Source organism: Lissotriton helveticus, chromosome 9 (assembly GCF_964261635.1).
Source record: "Lissotriton helveticus chromosome 9, aLisHel1.1, whole genome shotgun sequence".
Lineage (NCBI taxonomy): Eukaryota > Metazoa > Chordata > Amphibia > Caudata > Salamandridae > Lissotriton > Lissotriton helveticus.
In genome coordinates, this window is record NC_136070.1 from 427,229,214 (window position 1) to 427,251,497 (window position 22,284).

Consider the following 22,284-nt stretch of genomic DNA (forward strand, 5'->3'; position numbering starts at 1 on the left):
AAAAGACCCTAAATATATACAGGCAAATACAGTGCCTGACTTAATTTTGTCACCCCAGCCAGGAGAGCGAATGCAGTCCTCAACACCGGACCTCCACCAGAGAAGGAGAGTAAGAGGATGGATATGGTGGGGAGAAGAATGGAAAAGGAGGCAGCAACACAGTGGGGTATTGCAAATTCAAATGCCCTACTAAATAGATATGGCCACCAACAGTGGGATGACCTGGAGGAAATTCTTTAACTCCCTGAGGAGGGCAAGATCTATTGTCCAGAAGGGAAAAACGTGGCAAACACCTGCTTTAAGTCTGCTTTGGATGCAGCAGAGATTGCTAGTAGATAGATGTGCACAGGAACCATCCTGAGAAGACATGCCTGGCTCAGACTATCGTTTTTCAATCGAAAAGTTCAAACCTTCATCATTAATGGACCATTCAATGGAGAAGCACTGTTTGGAAAGGAGGTAGATGAAGCCCTTCAACAGATTAAGGACAACGAGACAGCAAGGGCAATGGGGACCCTATAGCAGAGAGGTTCCTTTAAAAGGGGGTGATTCAATAACAGCCCACAGGTAGAGGCACCTTTATACAAGAACAAATGTCACAGCTACCTCAAGGGCAGAACCCGGGTCAACAAATGGGTCAGCAGTCAAGCTATCAAGGGTGGCAACAATTACAGCAGAAGCAGCCCTTTCAGTGAAGAGGCAATGGCAGAGGAAGAGGCCAACCCTCTAGAGGAAGAGGAAATGGATCCACCAGGCTCACTCACAAGCAAGGATCTACACAAAACACCAGTGGGAGAAAGAATATCCTTATTCCTCAAACAATGGAAAAATATCACAACAGACAATTGGATTTTAAATTTGGTAAAATACGGCTATTGCATAGAGCCGACAAGAAAACCTCTTGCAAACCCACACAAAACAAGACGATTCCTGAAATCAGAGCGCATACTGATGGAGGCAGAAATCCAAGAAATATACCAAAAAACAAGCAATAGAATTGGCACCAAAACAAGAATGGTTCAAAGGAAACTACTCCCCATATTTCCTAATTCCCAAACAAGATTTAACTCTTAGGCCAATCATGGACTTAAGGTTCATAAACCAATTCATACTAACACAACGTTTCAAAATGTGCACTCTTCAGGACATAATACCACAAATCCAAAAAGGAGACTATATGGCATCAATAGATCTCAAAGATGCCTACTTACATATTCCTATGAACAAAGAACACAAAAAGTACTTAAGATTCCTGCACAACGGAATACATTACCAATTCAAGGTCCTACCTTTCGGAATAAAGTTAGCTCTACAGGTATTCACAAAATGCCTAGCCGCAGTAGCAGCCTATCTCAAAAGAGAGGGAATCCACGTCTACCCTTATCTAGACGACTGGCTCATAAGAGCACATTCAAAACAAACATGCTACAAACATGTTCAAGCAGCGATCAATACGCTACAAAAACTGGGGTTTTCAATAAACCACAAAAAATTATCAAGACCAGAAAAGGAAAATAAATTCCTGAGAGCCATATTTAACTCAACAAAGGCAAAAGCGTATCCTACACAAAAGAGGATACAAGCTATCAATCAGGAGACAACTCTACCAGAAGGGTCAATCTCTGACAGTGAGAAAGGTCATGAAACTAATGGGCATGATGGCATCATGCATCCCACTTATCCCCTATGCACACTTACACATGCGCCATTCCAAGAATGTCTAACCAACAGCTGGTCCCAAGCCACAGAAGATTGGGAAGATGTACTGGTTGTAACACAAAAGGTGCAAGCAGAGATACAATGGTGGGCATCCAACAACATAGCACAGGGGAGACCTTTCAGGAACCCAACTCCATCTGTGAGTATCGCCACAGACGCATCCCTCAATGGTTGGGGAGCACACTGCAACCAGCTGAAAGTACGGGGACAATGGAACAAACAGGATTCCATAACGCACATCAACTTCTTAGAGATGAAAACGGTCTTCCTGGCATGGAAAGTATTCCAAAGGTACATTCAGGGGAAGACTGTCCTAATACAGACAATACAACAACAATGCTCAATCTGAACAAACAAGGAGGTACAAAGTCCTTTCCCCTCAGCAAACTAGCGCAGGAGACCTGGCAGTGGGCAGTAGTCCACCACATCGATCTACAAACTGTACATCTACCAGGAGTAGACCACATTAGAGCAAATCAGCTGAGCAGACAGAACTGGTCACACGAATGGGAGTTGAAACAAACAGTACAATACCTTTTTAAACTCTGTGGGATACGAGTGATAGATCTGTTTGCAACAATGCACAAGAAATGCCAGTAATTTGCCTCGAGGTTTCCACACCACCAGTCGGAGGGAAATGCACTTTCACTCAACTGGTCAGACATTTACTTATGCCTTTCCATCAATACCCCTCATGCAAAAAAAAGTAAGAAAAAGCAAAGGATCCAGGACCAGACATGATCCTCATTGCCCCTCAGTGGCCAAGACAAACCTGGTACTCAACCCTCCTAGAACCATCCAAAGTGGAGTGATCAAGATCAAAGCCGACAAAGTCCTGCTAACAATGCAACAAGGACAAATCTTTCACCCGGGACCAGCAATGCTGCATTTGGCAGCCTGAATACATATAATTTGGCCACCTCAACCTGCCTTTAACAAAAATGGAAATCCTAAAAGAGGCAATAAAGCAGTCCACAAGGAAATGCTAAACCGCAAAATGGCAGCGATATACCACCTGGTGCACCGCTAATAATATCGGTTCAATAGACTCTCAAAAAACAGTAATTACATACCTGACTTACCTCCTAGATAGAAACATAAACTACTCAAGCATAAGGGTACACCTGGCCGCCTTAGTAGCATACACAAGAGGAAAAGCTTGTAAACGTTTTTTTCACAAGGCCAATGATTAAAAGGTTTCTAGAAGGGGCAAAACGAATTGCTCCACTGAGAGCAGCTCCAGTACCTACATGGAGCCTAAATACAGTACAATCACAACTTATGACAAAACCCTTCGAGTCCATGCAACGCGTACCTCAAACACATTACTCTAAAGACAGTCTTTCTCATCGCTATCACATTGCTATGAAGAGTAAGTGAGCTGCAAGCTCTAACAATACAAGAACCATATTTACAAATACACCAGGATAAAGTAATCCTAAAGGCGAACCCATACTTCTTACCAAAGGTGGTATCTAAATATCATTTAGATCAAAATATTATCCTACCAGTTTTCTTCAAAAACTAAAGGAGAAAGAAGCCTCCGTACCCTGGATGTAAGGAGAGTTACTTTATTATTTGCAAAGAACAGTACAGGAAAACAAAACATTTGTCACCTACTCGCATACCAACACAGGATCTCCAGTCACTAAGACAACCATTGCAAGATGGATGGTACAAACCATCCAATCATGTTATTCCAATGCCAAAAAAGAACTAAATTCAGCCAACAGCTCACTCCACAAAAAAGAAAGGAGTAACCTTGGCGTTCGAGGCATGTGGGCTGCTGAATTCATATCTATAGCATAGATCGCCGCCTAGTGTTGGGTCCGGATGATTGCACATTGTTGTCCTGGAAGAGTCTTCGAAGTATCACGAGATAGGTGGCTCCTCCCCTGGACTACAGTGCGCATGGGCATAGACTCCATCCTTAGATTGTTTTTTTCCGCCATTGGGTTCGGATGTGATTTCGTTAACTCCGGTTCGGAATCGATCAAGACTTAACTTTTTGCAGGCCAAAAGGCCTTTTTCGAACCGTCTGTATTGTTTGCGTTCGGTGCCCGACTTACTCCAACTCTTAAAGTCAGAGATCCATGGAGTTGCGTAACTCTTCGGGGATCGAGGCCCAGTTGACGCAGCAAGACTTCAACGGCATGGAGCGGAGTCCGTTCAAGCGCTGTCCCGTGTGTGGATCCAAGTACCCACACATCGACATCCACCCAGTCTGCAATAAATGCCTGTCGCCGGACCACGATGAGGCCAACTGTATGGCCTGTTCCAAGTTTCGATCTAAGAAGACCATCAGGCTTCGGCGCGCCTCGAGGCCCAGCGTTCGGCTCCAGCACCAGTAGACATCTTCGTCAACTAAGAAGCGGACGAGCAGCAGGTTCACCTTCAAGTTTCACCTCCATCGGTGGTCGTCGAGTCAGACTACGAGGCGGACGCTGAGGGCCAAGACGTGGAGGAAGTCGTCGACGAGGTAGGGGACGACGACGGGGCCATGGAAGATGGCTCAGAGGAAGAGCTATACCCCGTTCGTACTTTTACTATGGCTCGGGTCGAGGGATCGCCACATGGCCTTACCCAAGACCTTCCACCAAGATCCACGGCCCCGCCTTCCGGCCCGGCTCCGGACACTTCGGCGGAGCCGCCATTGTCTACATCGAAACTGAAACCAACGGTATCGACGAAGACTAAAATGGCCGACACGCCATCGAAACCGAAGACGTCTGCTCCCCCATCAACGCCGTCGTCTTCGGAGGCCTCAAAGCCGAAAAAAGTTGTCGGACCGTCCACGGTGCCGAAAGTGGTCAAGGAGCCCAGCTCACGAAAGGCCGTCGAATCGGGGCCGAGCAAGACAGTCGACCCGAAGCCCAAGAAGGCAATCGAGGCCGCTCCGGGAAAAGCCGTCAAGCCAAAAGCCATGAGGCCTGTCGACACTACGTCTACCAAGGGCGCGGCGTCGAAGTCTGCGACCCCGACGCCAAAGGTCAAGGCTGCCGATCCGAAGCCGTCTGCGGCAGTGGTCAAAGATCTTGGCGCACCAGTAAAGGATGCTCCTGCGCCTCGAACGGAGAAACAGAAGGCGTCCACGCTCGGATCTTCTCCTGGACGCGGACCGAGGACAACGGTCGGGTTGACAAAACCATCCGCTTCCTTTACGAAGCAGGTCTCGGACTCCCTCAAACGAATTAAAGACAAGGCTTCTGCGTCGGAACCGAAGACACATTCCGCACCGAAGCAAGCTGCCCAAACGACACAGGCTTCCGCGCCGATCCTCTTCACGCTACCGCCTAAGGTGGCACCGAAGGCCTTTGCTCCACGGTCGGTGACCACGGACACGGTGGTGTCAAACACCCCCGGCTGGGGGCCAGCAGCATTGACCACACTTTATCGGAGCACTCAGAGCAGTTTATCGATGCCGACACCGGAAGGCTGTCCCTTTACAAAAGGAAGATTACGGCATCACAGCCTTTGGAGTCCTTTAGGATTCCACTGAAGCGCAAAAAGCCTGCAGAGGACACACCTGTCTTGACTGAGCCAGTTGTTCCACAGCCTCTAAGAAATGCTACACCCTCGCCCACCTATTCTGATGGAGGGGATGAGGATGAGCAGGATGAGGAGTACAATTTTCCCACCAACACGGACCCTGATGAGCACCGGGACTCGTGGGTGGAGCCAGGTGATCAAGGGGATCAGCAGGCAGCCCTTGACCCCCAGGTGTTCAACATCAAGACGTCTCCCACTGAAGATTCTACAGCATTTCATGCTTTGATTGAGAGGGCAGCCAAAAACCATAATGTTGATCTGCATGCTTACCCTGTGGAGGCGGACTTCCTTTTTGACACTTTCTCCACTGCTGAAAAAACTGTGAAGACTCTTCCCATGCTGAAAGGGGTCCTCAGGCATGCTGCGGACATTTGTAAGGAGCCCACAAGGTCAAGGGTTGTTAACCCTCGGATTGAGAAGAAATACAGGCCAGCACCTGGCGATCCAACATACATAAGGGGCCAGTTGCCGTTGGACTCTTTGGTGGTCTCTAATGCCCGCAAACGGGCAAACTCCCAAACCACGGGTGAAGCTCCTCCCCCAGACAAAGAGTCAAAAGTGCTGGAGGCATCAGGGAAGAGAGTAGCAGCTCAGCAGCCAACATCTGGTGTATTTCAAACACGCAGGCGCTATTGGCCAGATACGACAGGGCACACTATGACACCCTAGAAACCCTGTTGCAACACCTGCCAGATCAGTTCAAGGAGGGAGCTGAGATGCTGGTCCAAGAGGGAAAGCTCATTTCTAACGCTGCTATAAAGTGTGCACTAGACGTAGCTGATACGGCAGCAAGTGCTATCAACACTAGCGTGATGTTGAGGCGTCAGGCTTGGCTCCGATTTTCCGGGTTCAAACCTGAGATACAGACTACCATCCTCAACCAGCCGGTGAACCCAGACAGGTTATTTGGTCCAGAGGTAGATACCACCCTAGAAAAGATACTGAGACTGCCAAGTCCATGGGGGCTCTCCAGTCCCAGCAGTTTCGAGGCAACACTTTTCGTCGCTCAGGCAATTGAGGTGTTACCAGAGGCCAAATGTCACAGCAGACGCAGTTCAACAAAGGTGGGGCGCAATCATCCTACCCCAAGCAGGGTAGAGGAGGATACCGAGGAAACAGCTCCAAGGGCAGAGGCAACAACAGTTCCCGTTCCTCTGCCACCAACAAACAGTGACTCCCTGTCACTGCCCCCCGACCATCCAACACCTGTCGGGGGGAGACTCCAACGGTTCCTGTCAGTGTGGAAGTCCATCACCACAGACAGGTGGGTCAGGAAACTTATCCAGTTCGGCTATTGTTTAGAACTAACAGCCACTCCACCCAACATGCCCCCAAAACACCGTCCTATGTCACAAGAGTATTTGCACTTATTGCAGCAGGAGGTTCTGGCCATGCTGCAAAAAGGCGCGATAGAGCCCGTGCCAGTGGAGGAGGAAGGCACAGGAGTGTATTCCCTGTACTTCTTAATCCCGAAAAAGGACGGGTCGCTCAGACCAATTCTGGACCTACGGCCCCTGAACCAGTACATCCTTTCAGAACACTTCCACATGCTAACACAGCAACAAGTTCTTCCATTGCTCAACCAGGGAGATTTCCTCGCAACCTTAGACCTCAAGGATGCTTACTTTCACATCCTACTTCACCCCTCCCACAGAAAATACCTCCGGTTCACCATTCGAAACAAGCATTACCAATTCAAGGTCCTTCCTTTCGGGGTGACCACAGCCCCCAGAGTGTTCACGAAATGTCTGGCGACGGTGGCGGCGCACTTCAGGAGACAGAACGTCCATGTCTACCCTTACCTGGACGACTGGCTTGTTCAGACAGTCAGCCCAGCAATGCGCGACCGACATGTCCCACACCATTCACCTTCTTCACAGTCTGGGGTTTTCACTAAACTATCCGAAGTCGCACCTCCAGCCAGCCCACGTGCGGCAGTATTTGGGCGCGACGATAGACACTTTGGCAGCTACAGCTCAGCCAAACCCAGTGAGGATAGGCAACATCCAGTCGCTAATCCTCAAGTTCAGACCACAACACTCACTTCCTGCGAGAGTGTTCATGCAGTTGATAGGCATGATGGCCTCCTGCATCTTCATAGTCCCGCACGCGAGACTGCACATGCGTTCGCTTCAGGAGTGCTTGGCATGTCAGTGGAATCAGGCTCATGGGCAATTAAAAGACCTTGTGTTGGTGACGGGTCGGGCGTACAGCTCTCTGCATTGGTGGAATCCACACAACCTTTGTAAGGGCCGACCGTTTCAAGAGCCTGTGCCACACGACGGACGCATCTCTCCAAGAGTGGGGAGCTCATGTGCTCCGCTACACAGTGCAGGGACTGTGGACAACGCAGCAACAGAAGATGCACATCAACTACCTAGAACTGATGGCAATCTTCATGGCACTCAAGTCATTCAAAGTACATCTGTGCAACAAAGTCGTGTTGATCCGGACGGACAACATGACGGCCATGTACTACATCCAAAAGCAGGGAGGTACACACTCTCCACAGCTGTCTCATCTGGCTCAGAGCATGTGGAAGTGGGCCATTCAGAGGAACATCTTCCTCATGGCGGAACACCTCCCGGGCAAGGACAATCAAATGGCGGATCTGCTCAGCAGGTACAGCCATCAAATGCACGAGTGGGAGTTACACCCATCAGTACTCCGCCCGTACTTCCACAATTGGGGTCATCCAGAGATAGACCTGTTTGCCACAAAGGAAAACGCAAAATGCCAAAGCTTTGCTGCCAGGTTCCCTCACCCACAGTCGCAGGGCAATGCGATATGGATGAACTGGCCAGGCAGATTTGCGTACGCTTTTCCACCAGCACCTCTCATCCCGCTGGTGGCAAAGAAACTCAAGCAACACTCGATGACGCTCATCCTGGTTGCTCCAACGTGGGCACGCCAACCATGGTACACCACGTTTCTAGAACTCTCCGTGGTGCCGCATCAAAGGCTGCGCCTCACACCCAGGCTTTTGACGCAGAACCATGGCGACATTCAGCATCCAGATCCGCAACAGCTCAATCTGGCGATCTGGCTCCTGAGGTCTTAGTGTTTGGCTACCTTAATCTGCCTCCTGAATGCATGAACATCATCTGGGAGGCGAGAAAGCCCACTACCCGAGCTTGCTATGCAGCAAAATGGAAGCGGTTTGTCCTTTACTGTAATGAACACAATATCAACCCGCTAGATGCATCCATTCCTAATATCATCTGCTATTTGTTGCATCTTTACAAATGCAATCTAGCATATGCGTCCATTCGGATACACTTATCCGCCATAGCGGCTTATCTTCAAAACAGGCAGCATCTCTCTGTTTTCAGAGTGCCTGTCATTAAAGCCTTCCTGGAAGGGCTGAAGCGCATCATCCCCCCCCCCCCGGACCCCGCCAGCTCCTGTGTGGAACCTCAACGTGGTCCTCACCAGGTTGATGGGCCCACCTTTTGAGCCTCTCCATTCCTGTGAGATTCAATTCTTAACATGGAAAATAGCCTTTCTCATTGCCATTACTTCTCTACGGCGTGTTAGTGAGCTGCAAGCACTCACTGTACAAGAGCCATTTATTCAAATTCATTCCAACAGGATGGTGCTGCGCACTAACCCTAAGTTTCTTCCAAAGGTGGTGTCGCAGTTTCATGTTAATCAAACCATAGAACTGCCCGCATTCTTTCCAAACCCTGAAACAGTAGCAGAAAGAATGCTCCACACACTTGATGTCAAAAGGGCGTTAATGTACTACATTGACAGGACGAAAGATTTCAGAAAGACACAACAGCTCTTTGTTGCCTTCTCAGCCCAGCACAAAGGCAACCCCATTTCCAAAGCTGGAATAGCCAGGTGGATCGTGAAGTGCATTCAAATTTGCTATCACAAAGCTAAGCGCACTTTAACGGTCCCCCCCAGGGCCCACTCCACACGCAAGTTGGGGGCCTCCATGGCGTTCCTAGGCAATATTCCTTTGGAAGACATTTGTAGAGCAGCCACATGGTCTACACCACATACGTTCACTAAACATTACTGTGTAGATGTGCATTCCAGACAGCAGGCAGCTGTAGGACAGGCTGTTCTCAGAACACTTTTTCAAACTTCTGCAACTGGCACGGGCAGCCGCCGTTAATGGAGGGACTGCTATGTATTCTATGCTATAGATATGAATTCAGCAGCCCACATGCCTCGAACTGAATATGCTACTTACCAGTATGCATCTGTTCTTGGCATGTAGGGCTGCTGACATTCATATCGCCCGCCCTCCTCCCCGGCGCCCGTAGCGGTTGCAGACTTCTTCTTCTTCTTACACTTACTCTTCAGCATGGTCATCGTTTACACTATTGCACTCCATCTTTGCCGCAATGGCTAAAAACAATCTAAGGATGGAGTCGATGCCCATGCGCACTGTAGTCCAGGGGAGGAGCCACCTATCTTGTGATACTTCGAAGACTCTTCCAGGACAACAATGTGCAATCATCCGGACCCAACACTAGGCGGCGATCTATGCTATAGATATGAATGTCAGCAGCCCTACATGCCAAGAACAGATGCATACTGGTAAGTAGCATATTCATTTCATGGCAAATGTACCCCTTGACTATTTGTGCAGCAGCAACGTGGGCATCACCACACATGTTCACAAAGCATTACTGTGTGGACATTCAGATGAGTAAGGACGCTCAAAATGGACAGAGTGTGTTTCAACACCTGTTTGCAAAGTCTTCCTTTCACCACAGCCTCCCAAACACAGGAGAAACCGCTACATAATCTAATGCACAGTATGTGAATCCAGAAAAGGATTCCCGCTGAAAAACTAAATAGTTACTTACCAGTAGGAGTAGTTTGAAGAATTTTCTGGATTCACATGCGACTTACCCGGCCTCCCCTACAAGGAAAACAAACAGGTGGGGAAGCAAATTATTAAACCAATTATCTAACAACCATCTCAAGGACTACAAAACAGTAAAAAAGAATCTGTAGATGACTACCACGCATGTCGACCTCCAGGATACCATCTGACGTCACACAGGGAACGTGTCTGGCACCAAATGGTGGTCGACGGCGACCCAAAAAAATAAGACCATTCCGGACCCAACCACTAGATGGCGGAATAATGCACAGCATGTGAATCCAGAAAAGTCTTCATGCCGCAAAACTACTCCTACTGGCAAGTATTTTGTTATAATGCCTAGGCTTTGATAGTGGCAGAAAGAGAGTACATCAATTATCATGGGAATCGACTCTGCAGACTAGTACTGGTAACGAAAAGAATAGACAAGGAAAGGGACAAGATAAATTGGCGTGTGCCAAATGAAGAATTGCTGTTTGCTTGACATTAAAAATTGCTGGAGAACAGAGTTTGGAAGAAACTGTTCACCACCACGTTTGTGAATTGGATGCCAAACTCTACATAAGGCCGTTGGAAAATAAGCTGCCATAGACATAATAATTTGTACACTTATCAGCAATACTGTTATGGCAACAACAGTTTGCTCTCCACATTGAGAATTAAGATTCCCACAAGGGTGTGACCCTCCCCCACCCCCAATTCAGTCCCTGCACTTCTGTGAAACTTATCACAATTGATAAATACCTTTTTTCACTGACGCACTAGGCTACTCTAAAATATTTACCATTAAATACAGCCTTCCTAATTGCTATCATCCCTTTACACAGAATGAGTTACAAGTCCTGAAGTATCAAGAACCATATTTACTGGTCCACAGGCATAAGGCGATGATGAAGATTAACCACAAAGTAATACCAAAGATATCATAATCTTTCTATTTCAACCAATCAACTATGAACATTATTCACTATCTAAAATGTCCGCAGAAAAGGCTGCACATTCTTTAGACCGTCAAAGAGCAGTTGAGCATTATAGGTGAGATATAACGACTTTCAGTAAGTCATATCAGTTCTTATCTGATAGATACTACTAGCCGCAGATTCCTTAACATAGAATTATCCCTAGGTGTGAAACTGGATCCGGAATTTTTTTTGCCACAGCATCTCTGCGCGCCGGGGGGACTGCATCACGCAACTCCGCCCAGGAGTCCGCGTACGTGACGTCAGCGAGGTCACAGAAGTCCCACCCTGGCGGGCCTACGTCAGTTTTTTCCTTTTCCTTGTGCAACGCGTATCCGGTTCGTGCTCTGGGCCTGTTTAGGCCTTTCCCATCGCTATTGCGTGTGTTTGTGGGAACAGTGTGCAGATGCCTTAGGGCTTTCAGACGTGCTAGTCTTGTGGACGCCTGATGTTTGCGACGGACCCTCATCTCATTTGCATGTGGTGCTTGAGGGAAGATCACGGCTCCACTGATTGCGAGGCGTGCCAACGGTTGAAGCCGAAGTCGTGGCGGGAGCATGTCCAGATCGGCTTCGTCAACTATCAGCTTCTGCAGAAGGTTTTCGAAGCAACCGTCATAGTTGTCCTCATCCCTCTCCTGTGCCGCAAGAGCGTCGCTCCCCTGTCGGTAAGTGTGGCAGTGTGTCCCGGAGGGCTGGTTTCCGGCCTGGTGGGGACGTGGCCTCTCCGCGGGTGATGCGGCCCCGCGTATTTTCCCCCTATCCACCGTTTCCCGGTGAGGGCGCGTCGAGGGCTCAGATGGAGACATATGCGGCGGCTTTGCAGGCCTCGCTGGCTTCTCCTCCTTCCCCCTCCTGGGGCGTCGGCGGATCCCTTGCGTTGTGCGGGGCCGTCCACGGCGGCTCCGGCGCAGACTGGCTCGGCTCCAGGTTTGGAGGATGTGGTGCCGTCGGGGTGCGGCCCTTCGGGGGTCCCTCCTTTGGACCACGGCGCCTCTGCTTCGCTGCAAACTCCTGCGGGAGTCCCTGTGGTCACGGGAGGTCGCCGGGGCTCGGGTCGCATCCAGAGCCCCTCTCTGCCCTATGGACAAGAGGCGCTCTTGTCTGAGGCCGAGGTGACGCCGCTATGGTGCAGGCGGCTGCTGGCCCTGGCGGTGCCACAGGGGTGAGCGGACCCCCCCTTGTCCCATCATGGGTCGAGGCTGGAATGGGAACCCTCGTCCCTCCCCGGGCTCCTCTTCTCCCTCCACGCAGACGGCGGCCTCGTCGGAGGTCTAGTCGGCCTTGCGGCGCTATTGGGGTCTGCAGGCCCCTCTCGCCCCCTCATGGGTCGAGGCTGGTGGGAGATGCTTTGTCACTCCCCGGGTCCCTCTCGTCCCTCCACGCAGGCGACTACCTCGTCTGAGGTCGATTCTGCGCCGTTCTGGCCCTGTCCCTTAGCCGCCTCGGCTCCGGCCCAGCCCAGGTCCCCTGCGCCGTGTGGTGTGGAGGAGGCCTGTCCGGCATCTCCTTTGGCGCTGGACGGCGAGGACGTCCTGCCTGAGGTTGTGGACTCTATGGCACCGGACAGGCGTTGAGTCGTGGACTCTTCTTCGGACGCCCCCTCTTCCCCCGAGGTTGGGCGCCTGCTGGTGTCATCCTCGCTGGAGACGGGCCGCCGCGTTGTGGCTTTTACCCCGGTGTCATCAAAGGATAGCTCCTCGCCGTTGCTGCGGTTTTTGCCGGAGGAGCCACAGGTCCCCCACTCCTCAGTCCCTCTTTCTCCTTTCCGGACCTGGCTTTCCCCACCGCTGGGCCCTACGGAGGCGGGTGTGGCCTTCGCTCGCGCTGTTTCCACTGCTGTGAGTATTTTGCGCATGGGTGATCCGCTGCCCATTTCCCCGCGGATCATCTTTGGGAAGTTCTTCACCAGGACTCTGGTGGGAGGGAGCTGCTGCTTACCTTTGAGGGTTCGCTCCATTCTTCTCTGATGGGGGCTTGGGGATGCCCCACCACAGGGGATCCGGTGCCCTAACACCTGCACCAGCACCGTCGAGCACCGCGTGACCCGGTGTGTCTTTCCCTCCACCGCTCTGCCTCAAGGCCCCTTTTGGGGACTGCCTTTTCCTCCCTGCCGCTGATGTTGTCTCCACCATCACGGGATGCCCGCTGGCTACTCTTGGCCCTGGCAGACTCGGCCATCGGGTGGTTCTGAACGGGGCTTTGGTGGCCTCCTCCTCCTTCACCCCCTCAGTGCCTTTTTCCCCTCGTCTCCTTGGAGCCTCTAGGTTGATCTTCTTCCTCTTCCTTGCCTTGACCTTGGATGGAGGTTCTGTTGCCTTGTAGGGGCGTGGGGTGCTTCGGCCTCCCCTTGCCTTGCACTTGTTTCCTCCGTTGAGTGTGAATGGGCTTCCTCTTTCTTCTTTTCTTCTTCCCACACCCCTCTTGGGGTTGGTGGTGTTCTGCTTGTAGGGGTTCCCCTTGCCTGGAGAGGCAAGGTTCCTCGCCCTGTTCCTCGCCCTGTTCGTTGGATTAGTCCCCTGTGGGACCCTCTGTTATGTCCAGGCTGGTGGGGTCCTTTCGCAGACCCTCCTTCCCCATGGGTATGGTTAGGTATCTGTTCTAATTTAAGGAATCTGCGGCTAGTAGTCTATCAGATGTATGAGTTACTTAACTTCGGTAACGATGTATCTGGTAGAGACGATTCTAGCCGCAGATTTCTTCGCGGCCCGCCCTTCCTCTCCATTTTGCAAGGACCTTTGGCTTGGTCTTCTGCACTCTCCTCACGGTGGGTGGCTAGGTCTTATGTGAGTGCATTCTTTCGCCCTTTTGGACAGGATGATTTGTCTTGTTTCATGTTCCTTCCTCCTCTTTGGCGAATTGGAGGATGGGTTTATATGTACTCCTGTGCCCCTCTGCTCTGGTTGCTCCAAGGGTTGGGGCTTGCCTTCACTCTCTTCCCTCCCCTCCCCTTTAGTTACTAAGGGTACTGGCCCCTCTGCTAACCTCTGGGTTGGGGTCATCTGGCGGTGCTTTTGCCCTTGTTCCTTTGGGGGTAGCTGCTCAGGGCTGTGCTGTTCTTTCTGCTTTCCCTGCCTTTGGGTACTGCAGTGTTGACACTGCTCCTTATGGTGTTGTTTGTCACCATTCCTTTTTCCAATTGTTCTGCTCTTTCGCACACTGTTCCCATACTCCCAGTTTTGTCTGATGGCTCCGCATTGTGGCGCGGAAAAGTTCTCTGAAGAAAACTGACGTAGACGCGCCGGGGTGGGACTTATGTGACCTCGCTGACGTCACGTACGCGGACAACGCCTGGGTGGAGTCACGTGATGCCGGTGCACAGGGATGCTGTGGCAAAAAAAATTCCGGATCTAGTCTCGCTCCTGGGGATAATTCTACAATAAGGAATCTGCGGCTAGAATCGTCTCTACCCGATACATCGTTACCGAAGGTAAGTAACTCGTACTTCTAGCACGTGCACTTGGAAGATGGTGGTTTACTGTTGTCCAAAATTTCAACCGCAACATTGATTGTGCAAACCATTGAGATGTTATTCCTCTGCAAGAAAGACACTGACTGGAAGCAAGTTAAAGAGCTCTCTCTGAGGGAAGACAGAAGGGAGCCACATTAGCCTATATTTCAAACATCTTGCTAAATGATATGTATATGGCAGCCAGATGGTCATTGTACATCCGTTCATTATTACTTATGTGGGTGTACACCCTGTATGTCAAATGAACCACACCTCACTCCCTCTTCCGCAAGGGAACAATATTGCTAAATGGCTTCATTTGCATTACCTGAACAGGTTTTGCAGCTTGAAAATCTTCTAGATTCATTTGTGACATTCTCATCCTTACTAAGGATAAAGTAGGAAGAGGGTCCATATGGAATCTGAATATTGTGACTGACTACACAGACAGTAACATTGTGGGTTAAGCTCAATGTGAGGATAACTCAGGGTCACTCTTCGAATAGTTGACACCCAAAGTGGAAAAATGTAAGTTAATACAGAACTATGTATGGATTCAGCCACTGGATGACAGAATAATGCAAAGTATATGGCTCTAGAAGAATGTGAAGCTTAACTATTGTTGCGGGTTAATAATGTGTTGCTGTCATATTTTTATAAATGTTTGTTTTGAGGTGCTTTTTAACGAATAATCCTGCTGCATGTCATATTTGAATCATGGTAAATAAGAAGGTGAGGTTAAAGTTGAGGTATTTTCTTAGTAACGCAGTTTGAGTGACTTGCTAGATTTTATTTTGATGATCTATGTGTATTTGTATTGATTTTAATGTGCCTTTAATAAGAACATGACCAGTGAAATCAATTTTTTATTCATAAGGCTAACATGTTATCAGATCATATAGTAGGTGTTTCAGTTTATGATGTGTTAAACATTGTATGTTCTTTAGATTCAGAATATCAAGCAAACCAACAGTGCTCTGAAAGAGAAACTTGAAGGTGGATTAGATGACTACAGGCTCCCAGAGGTAGGATTCTCTTGCAACCCTGGTAACTAACACTTGTGTCATAGGTTTTTCATTGTAAAAACTGTAAGATAATTCCCACTTAGAGCACCCTGAAAAACTAATATCCAGTATAGAAATTGTACAACAAATCCCCTCCAGACCTATGCTGGTAAATTGCTCTAAAATATTTGGACTGTTTAATATATAAATCAGTTTACAATGTCTTTCCAAAACCTTTGCAATCCCGACAAATGCACCCTGCTGCTTAACTGATTTAATTTGAGAGGAAAGGAGCAGCCGGATAGGATTGCATTAAAAGTTAAAACAGCACCTTTCCCCTTTAAGAGTCCAGGGATGGGCGTGATGCCTTGTACTGGCAGTTGCTTCTTAGTCAATTCCGTTTTCTGGCTTGTTTGATTGGGATCCTAGAACACTTTGGGTGGCTTCACCCCTATTTTCCTTTATTAAAACTCCTTCTCAAAACGTTTTTGTGACTTAACTCAGTGCTGTCACTTTTAGTGTGATGCCCTTGTGGAAGGAACAACGCTGCAGTAGACATTCACAAAGTCTGCGTGGTCTGTCTCCTAGCTTCATTCGGTCAAGAAGGGCACATTTTGCAAAAAAAACTTTAAATGGTAGAGCAATAAAAGTGACAATACCTCCAGAGATGCCTCTGTTTCCATTGTAACTGTTGTACCTTCCTCCACAAAGGCTTCCCATCAAGGGAGTTCCTGAGGAAGACCATTGCAAAAAATGGAGGGGAAAAACAGTCAGTGACCTCAAAGTCATTGACGAAGACAGTGCTTCAACTTTTTGCCATTGTCGACGGAGTCGCTATTGACAGCAATGACATCACTACAGTCACCACATGCAAGCCTACGACGTGAAGGCTTTCCATACTATCTTCTGTGTTGCACTCTGTCTGTGCAACGTCACCGCAGCTGTCTGCACACCATTGGATGTTGAGACACCACACGCCTGTACGTATGTTCATACAGGAAGATGTATGGACCCAGCACAATCCGACATCACAGAGATCAATAACAGTATTTGCCACATCTAGCCAATCTCCTCACTAGACTCCTAAGAAGTAGTCGAGACTTTCGCAATCATCAGTCCAGTCTCTTGGTCCAGTAAGACCTCCAGGTGTTATCATTCTGTTGAGATCCTCTTTACAAACACATCTTACAACTTCTTGTTTCGTCTCCGTCCCTGAAGCCGGTGCAAGCAACAATGCATACTTTCATGTCCACTGGAAGTAAGAGACAAGTGACTCCTAGGTACCTTCTTTTTGTAGAATCACCTCAAGGCGCTGTTTCACATAGAAGTGCTGTACCAGGGTCTTTCTGTTCTGATAATGGCACATTGTCCTCGTGTGCTCCCCAATCTTTAACAGCATCTACCGGCAGGATTTTACCTATCGGAGATATCAACACGTTCCGTGACATGCTGATTCATGGAGTGAAAGCTAAGTATTTCTCTGGAAACTCCACAACCTAATGATATTGTTATGGACACCTTACAATAAAGGGCTTTATTCAGCCTACGCAGCAATAGCCAGTTTTTCAGAGATCAGATGTCAAAACTGTTCATCAAAGTAACACATGAAGGGAGTGAAGAGGTAATGCTCAAAAGAGCAGAAGAGGTGGATACGTCCTCCTCAAGTTGTATTGTCAAAAAACAAAGGGATCCACCCTTATGGGAAAGTATAGAAGTGTTCCTCCAGACTGTGTGTCTCCTACGATGGTGGAAAGCACACAGCTTTGTTTAAATACCCCTCACCCACCAAAAGGACCCTTGGTGGCATGCTTCATCTTCGGGGTCTTCCCGCTCAGTGCCGAACGTGGCGGGCTACGACCTACAACTACGTCGTAGCACTAGTTATGAAAAACAATACTATGTGTGGTGTAGGAGTGTGAGTGGAAGAGTCAGAAGTGAGTGAATGGTGGAAAATAAAAGAAAATACCTGGCTCGGTGGAAAAAATAAATGTTAAAGCCCTCCCCTGGCTTCTCATCAGGACCTAGAAGAGATCCCTTCTACACTCAAATCAAAACAACTGTGTATGTACATATAAACCTTACTAATTGGTGCACATTAACTTAACATGCACAGTATACTTCTACCTCGGTCTATGACGTCGGAGTACTTAGACGCCGCCCTCGCGCGCTGACGTCAGTTCTTCTTTTTTCTGGATCCGGAAAAAGCAGTACTTCGTAATTTTTTGACTAACTTTTTCGATCCTTTTGGGTCCTCTTTCGAGTCGGTAGATTCTCAGTGCCAGTAGGGATGCCCGGGTTCAATCCCTATGCTGACTGTAACCGTCTGATGTCTGTTACTGACACCCACCGTCGGGCCTGTATTGCCTTGGGCTGACCACGACGACAAGTTGTGCCCCGACTGCCGGGCCTTGACGTCGAAGGCTAGGCGGGAGCGGTCCCGTAAGCGCCTCGAGGTCCGGCAGTCGGCCTGCGCCGTTCACGGTCCAGGTCGCGGAGGAGGTCGAAGGACCGGTCGCGGGGCCACAGTCATCGCAGCTCGGCGAGTCAACACCATTCGTCGGGCTCCAAGTCCTCAGGTAAGAGGCACAAGAAGTCGAAGAGACGACATCGCTCCCCCCCCCCCCCCCCCGACGCTCGCATGATGCGGCCGGGGGTTCGGGCGACACCGCCCACCCGGCGTCGCTGCACGCTCCATACCCGCCGGTGCCTGGGCTGAACCCGATGCCGGAGGAGATCGATGCCTTCCTCATGGCCTTGAGGTCGCTCTCTCCTCCGTCTGGTCCCGCTGTGGTGCCTTCGGGCCCCGCGGCCCCGACTCGGAGCCCAAGCGGGCCGGGTGCTTCGGCGCTGTCGACTACTTCGGTCCCGACGCCGCAGGGCCCCACCGGGTCGCCACTGGTCGACCTTACGACGACCCCTCCGCCAGTGCCGACCCCCAGGGTGTCGCCCCCGACGCCGTCCCCGGTCCCTCCCTCAGTCTGGATCCGGCGTCGGACAGGGGTCGCTCGACGCCGCATTCGACGCCGGGAGAAGAACAATTCTTCTATGATCCGGCCCCATCCTTTGCACCTGACTATCAGGAGATGGGAGACGAGGAGGATTGGGAGGGGTCTGAGGACCCTCTGGCACAAGAGTGCCAGTCATATCAGGACTGGGTAATGGATCTAGGGGAGACCAGTGGTTTGGACACTTTGCCCGACACTGGCTTTGTCTCCCCTCCTACGTGGCTACGGAGGAGGGGGCTGCTTACAGCATGGTGCTGACGAGGGCGGCGAAGTCCTTGGGTCTTGAGCTCCCCATCGCGGCCGTGAGGACTAACCTCCTCACCGTGGTCCTTAAACCGCAGGCAAGCTCTTCGGAGCCTCTACTGCCGTTTAATGAGGCCCTTACTGACGTTCTGTTGGGCACTTGGTCCAGGCCCGCTACAGGTCCCCCTGTAGATCGGAACGTGGCCAGGCGCCACCGCCCAGCCCGGGGCGATCCTAGCTTCCTGTCCACCCACCCCACCCCGAGAGCCTGGCTATCCAGGCCTCTAACTCCCAGACCGCATTCCCGACTGCTCCACCTGACTGGGAATCCAAAAGGTATGAGCAGTTCGGTAAGAAGCTGTTCTCCTCACTTAGTTTGGGGTTGCGGTCGGTCAACACCGCTTGCCTTTTGGGCCGTTACACCCACTCTCTATGGGACACGGTTGCGGACGTTCTGCCAGCTTGCCCGGAGGAGGCCCGGGTCAAACTCGCTCATGCCCTTGCGGAAGGGTGGGATGCAGCACGATACTCTATCCGATGTGGGTTGGATACCACAGACTCGCTGGGCAGGGCGATTTCCGGCTGAGCTCCGCCAACTTTTCGGCTGATGTCCAGAATTCCCTCATGGACATGCCGTTTGATGGCCGTCGCCTCTTTGGCGACAAGGCAGACAGTGCACTTAAACGTTTCAAGGACTCCAGGGCTACGGCCAAGTCCTTGGGTCTGTCGGGCCAGCGCCTAGCAAACTTCTGCCTTTTCGTGGCCAAGGAAGGGGCGCCCCCTCACGTCCTGCCAGCCATGGGCCGCAGACTAACACCCCCGCAGCATCCGCCTCAAAACCTTCCTAGTCTGAACTTTCAGGCCCATTCAACGCCAGTGGAGGGCAGAGTTCGCCATCACCTCCTCCACTGGCGCGCCATCACATCGGACAGGTGGGTGCTGCAAATTGTCCGAAGGGGCTACTCCCTCCCCTTTGAGGCGACCCCTCCAGCCATGCCACTGCAGTACCACCTCGTGTCGGGGGATCACTTGCAACTTCTGCAAGAGAAAGTTACGGCCCTTTTGGCCAAGGGGGCCATCAAGCACGTTCCTGGGCCAGAAGTATGGTGTGGTTGTTACACCCACTACTTTCTGGTTCCCAAAAAGGGCAAAGGGGGCCTACGCCCTATCTTGGACCTGCGGAACGTCAACGGCTTCCTCCGGAAGGAGAAGTTCAAGATGCTGACTTTGGCTCAGGTCTTAGCTGCCCTATACCCAGAAGACTGGATGGTAGCCTTGGACTTGCAGGACGCATCTTTTCACATCCCCGTCCTGCCGGCCCACCGGCGTTATCTGCGGTTCACGGTAGGCCGCAAGCACTTCCAGTTTACCGTGCTCCCCTTCGGCCTTACCAGCGCCCCTCGGGTGTTCACGAAAGTGATGGCGTGGTCGCAGCTCATCTGCGCAGATTAGGGGTGTCAGTCTTCCCCTATCTGATTAAAAAAATGTTCCTTACACCCCACAAACCCAGTCAACTTCCGTCCAATCTCGCTGCTCCCTTTTCCTATTAAAATCTTGGAGAGGGCTGTAAGCAGGTCCTTGTCAGACTTCTTTGAGGAACATCATTTGTTGGACAAATATCAGTTTGGGTTTCGGCCGGCGCACGGGACGGACTCTGCTCTCCTGACTATGCTGGACAACCTACGAATGCGGGCCGACAACGGGAATGGTGCAGTACTGGTACTTCTCGATATGTCGGCCACTTTCAACACGGTAAGCCATCCAATCCTCTTAGAGAGACTGGAAATGATGGGGGTCAGGGGTAAAGCCTTGCAATGGCTTGGTTCCTACCTGACAGAAAAGGAACAGACAGTTTCTATGACACCTTTCACCTCTTGCAAGACGTCAGTCACCCATGGGGTGCCTCAGGGCTCCGCTATTAGCCCTGTTCTTTTTAATGTCTATTTACAGCCACTGTTTTCTATCATCAAATCGTTCGGGGTTGACTTGGTCAACTATGCAGACGATACGCAGCTGGCATTCTCCCTGGAAGGAGAACAGGCAGTTTTCTTGGAGCACTTCCAAGAGTGTATGCGCCATGCCGCGGATTGGCTGCGGAGGAATTCCTTGCAGTTCAATGGTGGAAAAACTGAAGTGATCCACTGCTCCCCTGCAAGGCCGACCATCTACTCTCCGTTGGAGTTTAGACTTACTCCGGAGGAAGATCCATTGACCCCGGCTAACACAGTGCGGAACCTGGAGGTCTTTATAGACAAAAAACTCCAGGTGGAGTCGCAGGCAACCAAGACAGCTAATGTCTGCTTTGGCCTGTTGCGCCTGCTTCGTCGAATACTCCCCATGTTACCAAGAGAACTGCGCGCTTTGGTAGTAAGCAGCACAGTGTTGAGCCGACTGGACTACTGTAACTCCCTATATCTAGGAGCCCCCCAGTACATCTTTCAGGGGCTACAAAGAGTCCAGTCGGCAGCGGCAAAACTGGTACTGGGGTTGCGACGTGACTCTTCTTCAACCTCCGCACTGAGGTAGCTCCATTGGCTACCAATCAGTGAAAGGGTTCTTTTTAAGTCACTTTGCCAGGTGTATAGGGCCTCACATGAAATGGGCCCAGTCCCTCTACAGGAAAGATTCTCCTGTTATCTCTCTGAGACAGCTCCGGTCCTCGGGTACCGGCTTGCTGTCAGTCAGGAAATTTAAACGCTCCCGGATGGGGGGGGGGGAGCTTTCATATGGTAGGGGCACAGTTATGGAACAAGTTACCACAAATGATCAGACAGTGTCTCATTAATCGAATTTAGGAAAAGTCTGAAAACCTGGCTATTCCCAAAACTCTGATCTATGCTCCATTCTCTCTCTTCACCAGCCAGCTGACCAAGTGTTTGATATCTAAAGCGCCAGGATACCCGTAGGGTGGCAGTAGCGCTATATAAGCATAGATACAAAACAATACAATCTCGACGACTGGTTGTTGAAGGCGGGCTCACCGCAGACAGTCGTCGGCCACCTCCAGATTACGGCCGACCTCCTGCACCTGCTGGGATTCTCCATCAATGTGCTGAAGTCGCACCTGTGTCCTTCTCAGAAGCTCCTCTTCATCGGAGCGGTCCTGGATTCGGCGCAGTTTTGGGTTTATCCTCCCGAACAGCGGGTTCGGGATATTCGGGCTCTGATTCCGATCTTTCAGCCTTTTTCCCGAGTCTCGGTCAGGTTGACGCTGCGGCTTCTGGGGCTGATGGCCTCCTGCATCCTTCTGGTGCATCATGCCATGTGGCGGATGCGGGCTCTTCAGTGGGACCTGAATTTTCAGTGGGCCCAGCATCAGGGCAAACTGTCCGACCACGTCCTGATCTCGGAGGGCACTGCGAGACAGTTGCAGTGGTGGCTCATGGACCGCAAATGGGTCAGCGGCAGACCCCTCTCCCTACCCCAACCGGAGCACGTAGTAGTGACGGATGCGTCCCTCCTGGGCTGGGGGGCCCACATGGGAGAGGCGGAGATCAGAGGCCTCTGGT

The 22,284-nt window shown here is 50.7% G+C and overlaps 1 protein-coding gene across 3 annotated transcripts in view; it reads left to right on the plus strand.

Moving 5' to 3' along the window:
• The window catches only part of RCOR1 (REST corepressor 1), a 523,596-nt gene that overhangs the window by 354,122 nt on the left and 147,190 nt on the right, over nt 1-22,284 (plus strand). For all 3 annotated transcript variants that reach the window (XM_078660219.1, XM_078660217.1, XM_078660218.1), the window contains one exon: nt 15,471-15,548. In XM_078660219.1, the coding sequence (XP_078516345.1) occupies nt 15,471-15,548 (78 nt within the window). The remainder of the gene's footprint in view (nt 1-15,470; nt 15,549-22,284) is intronic.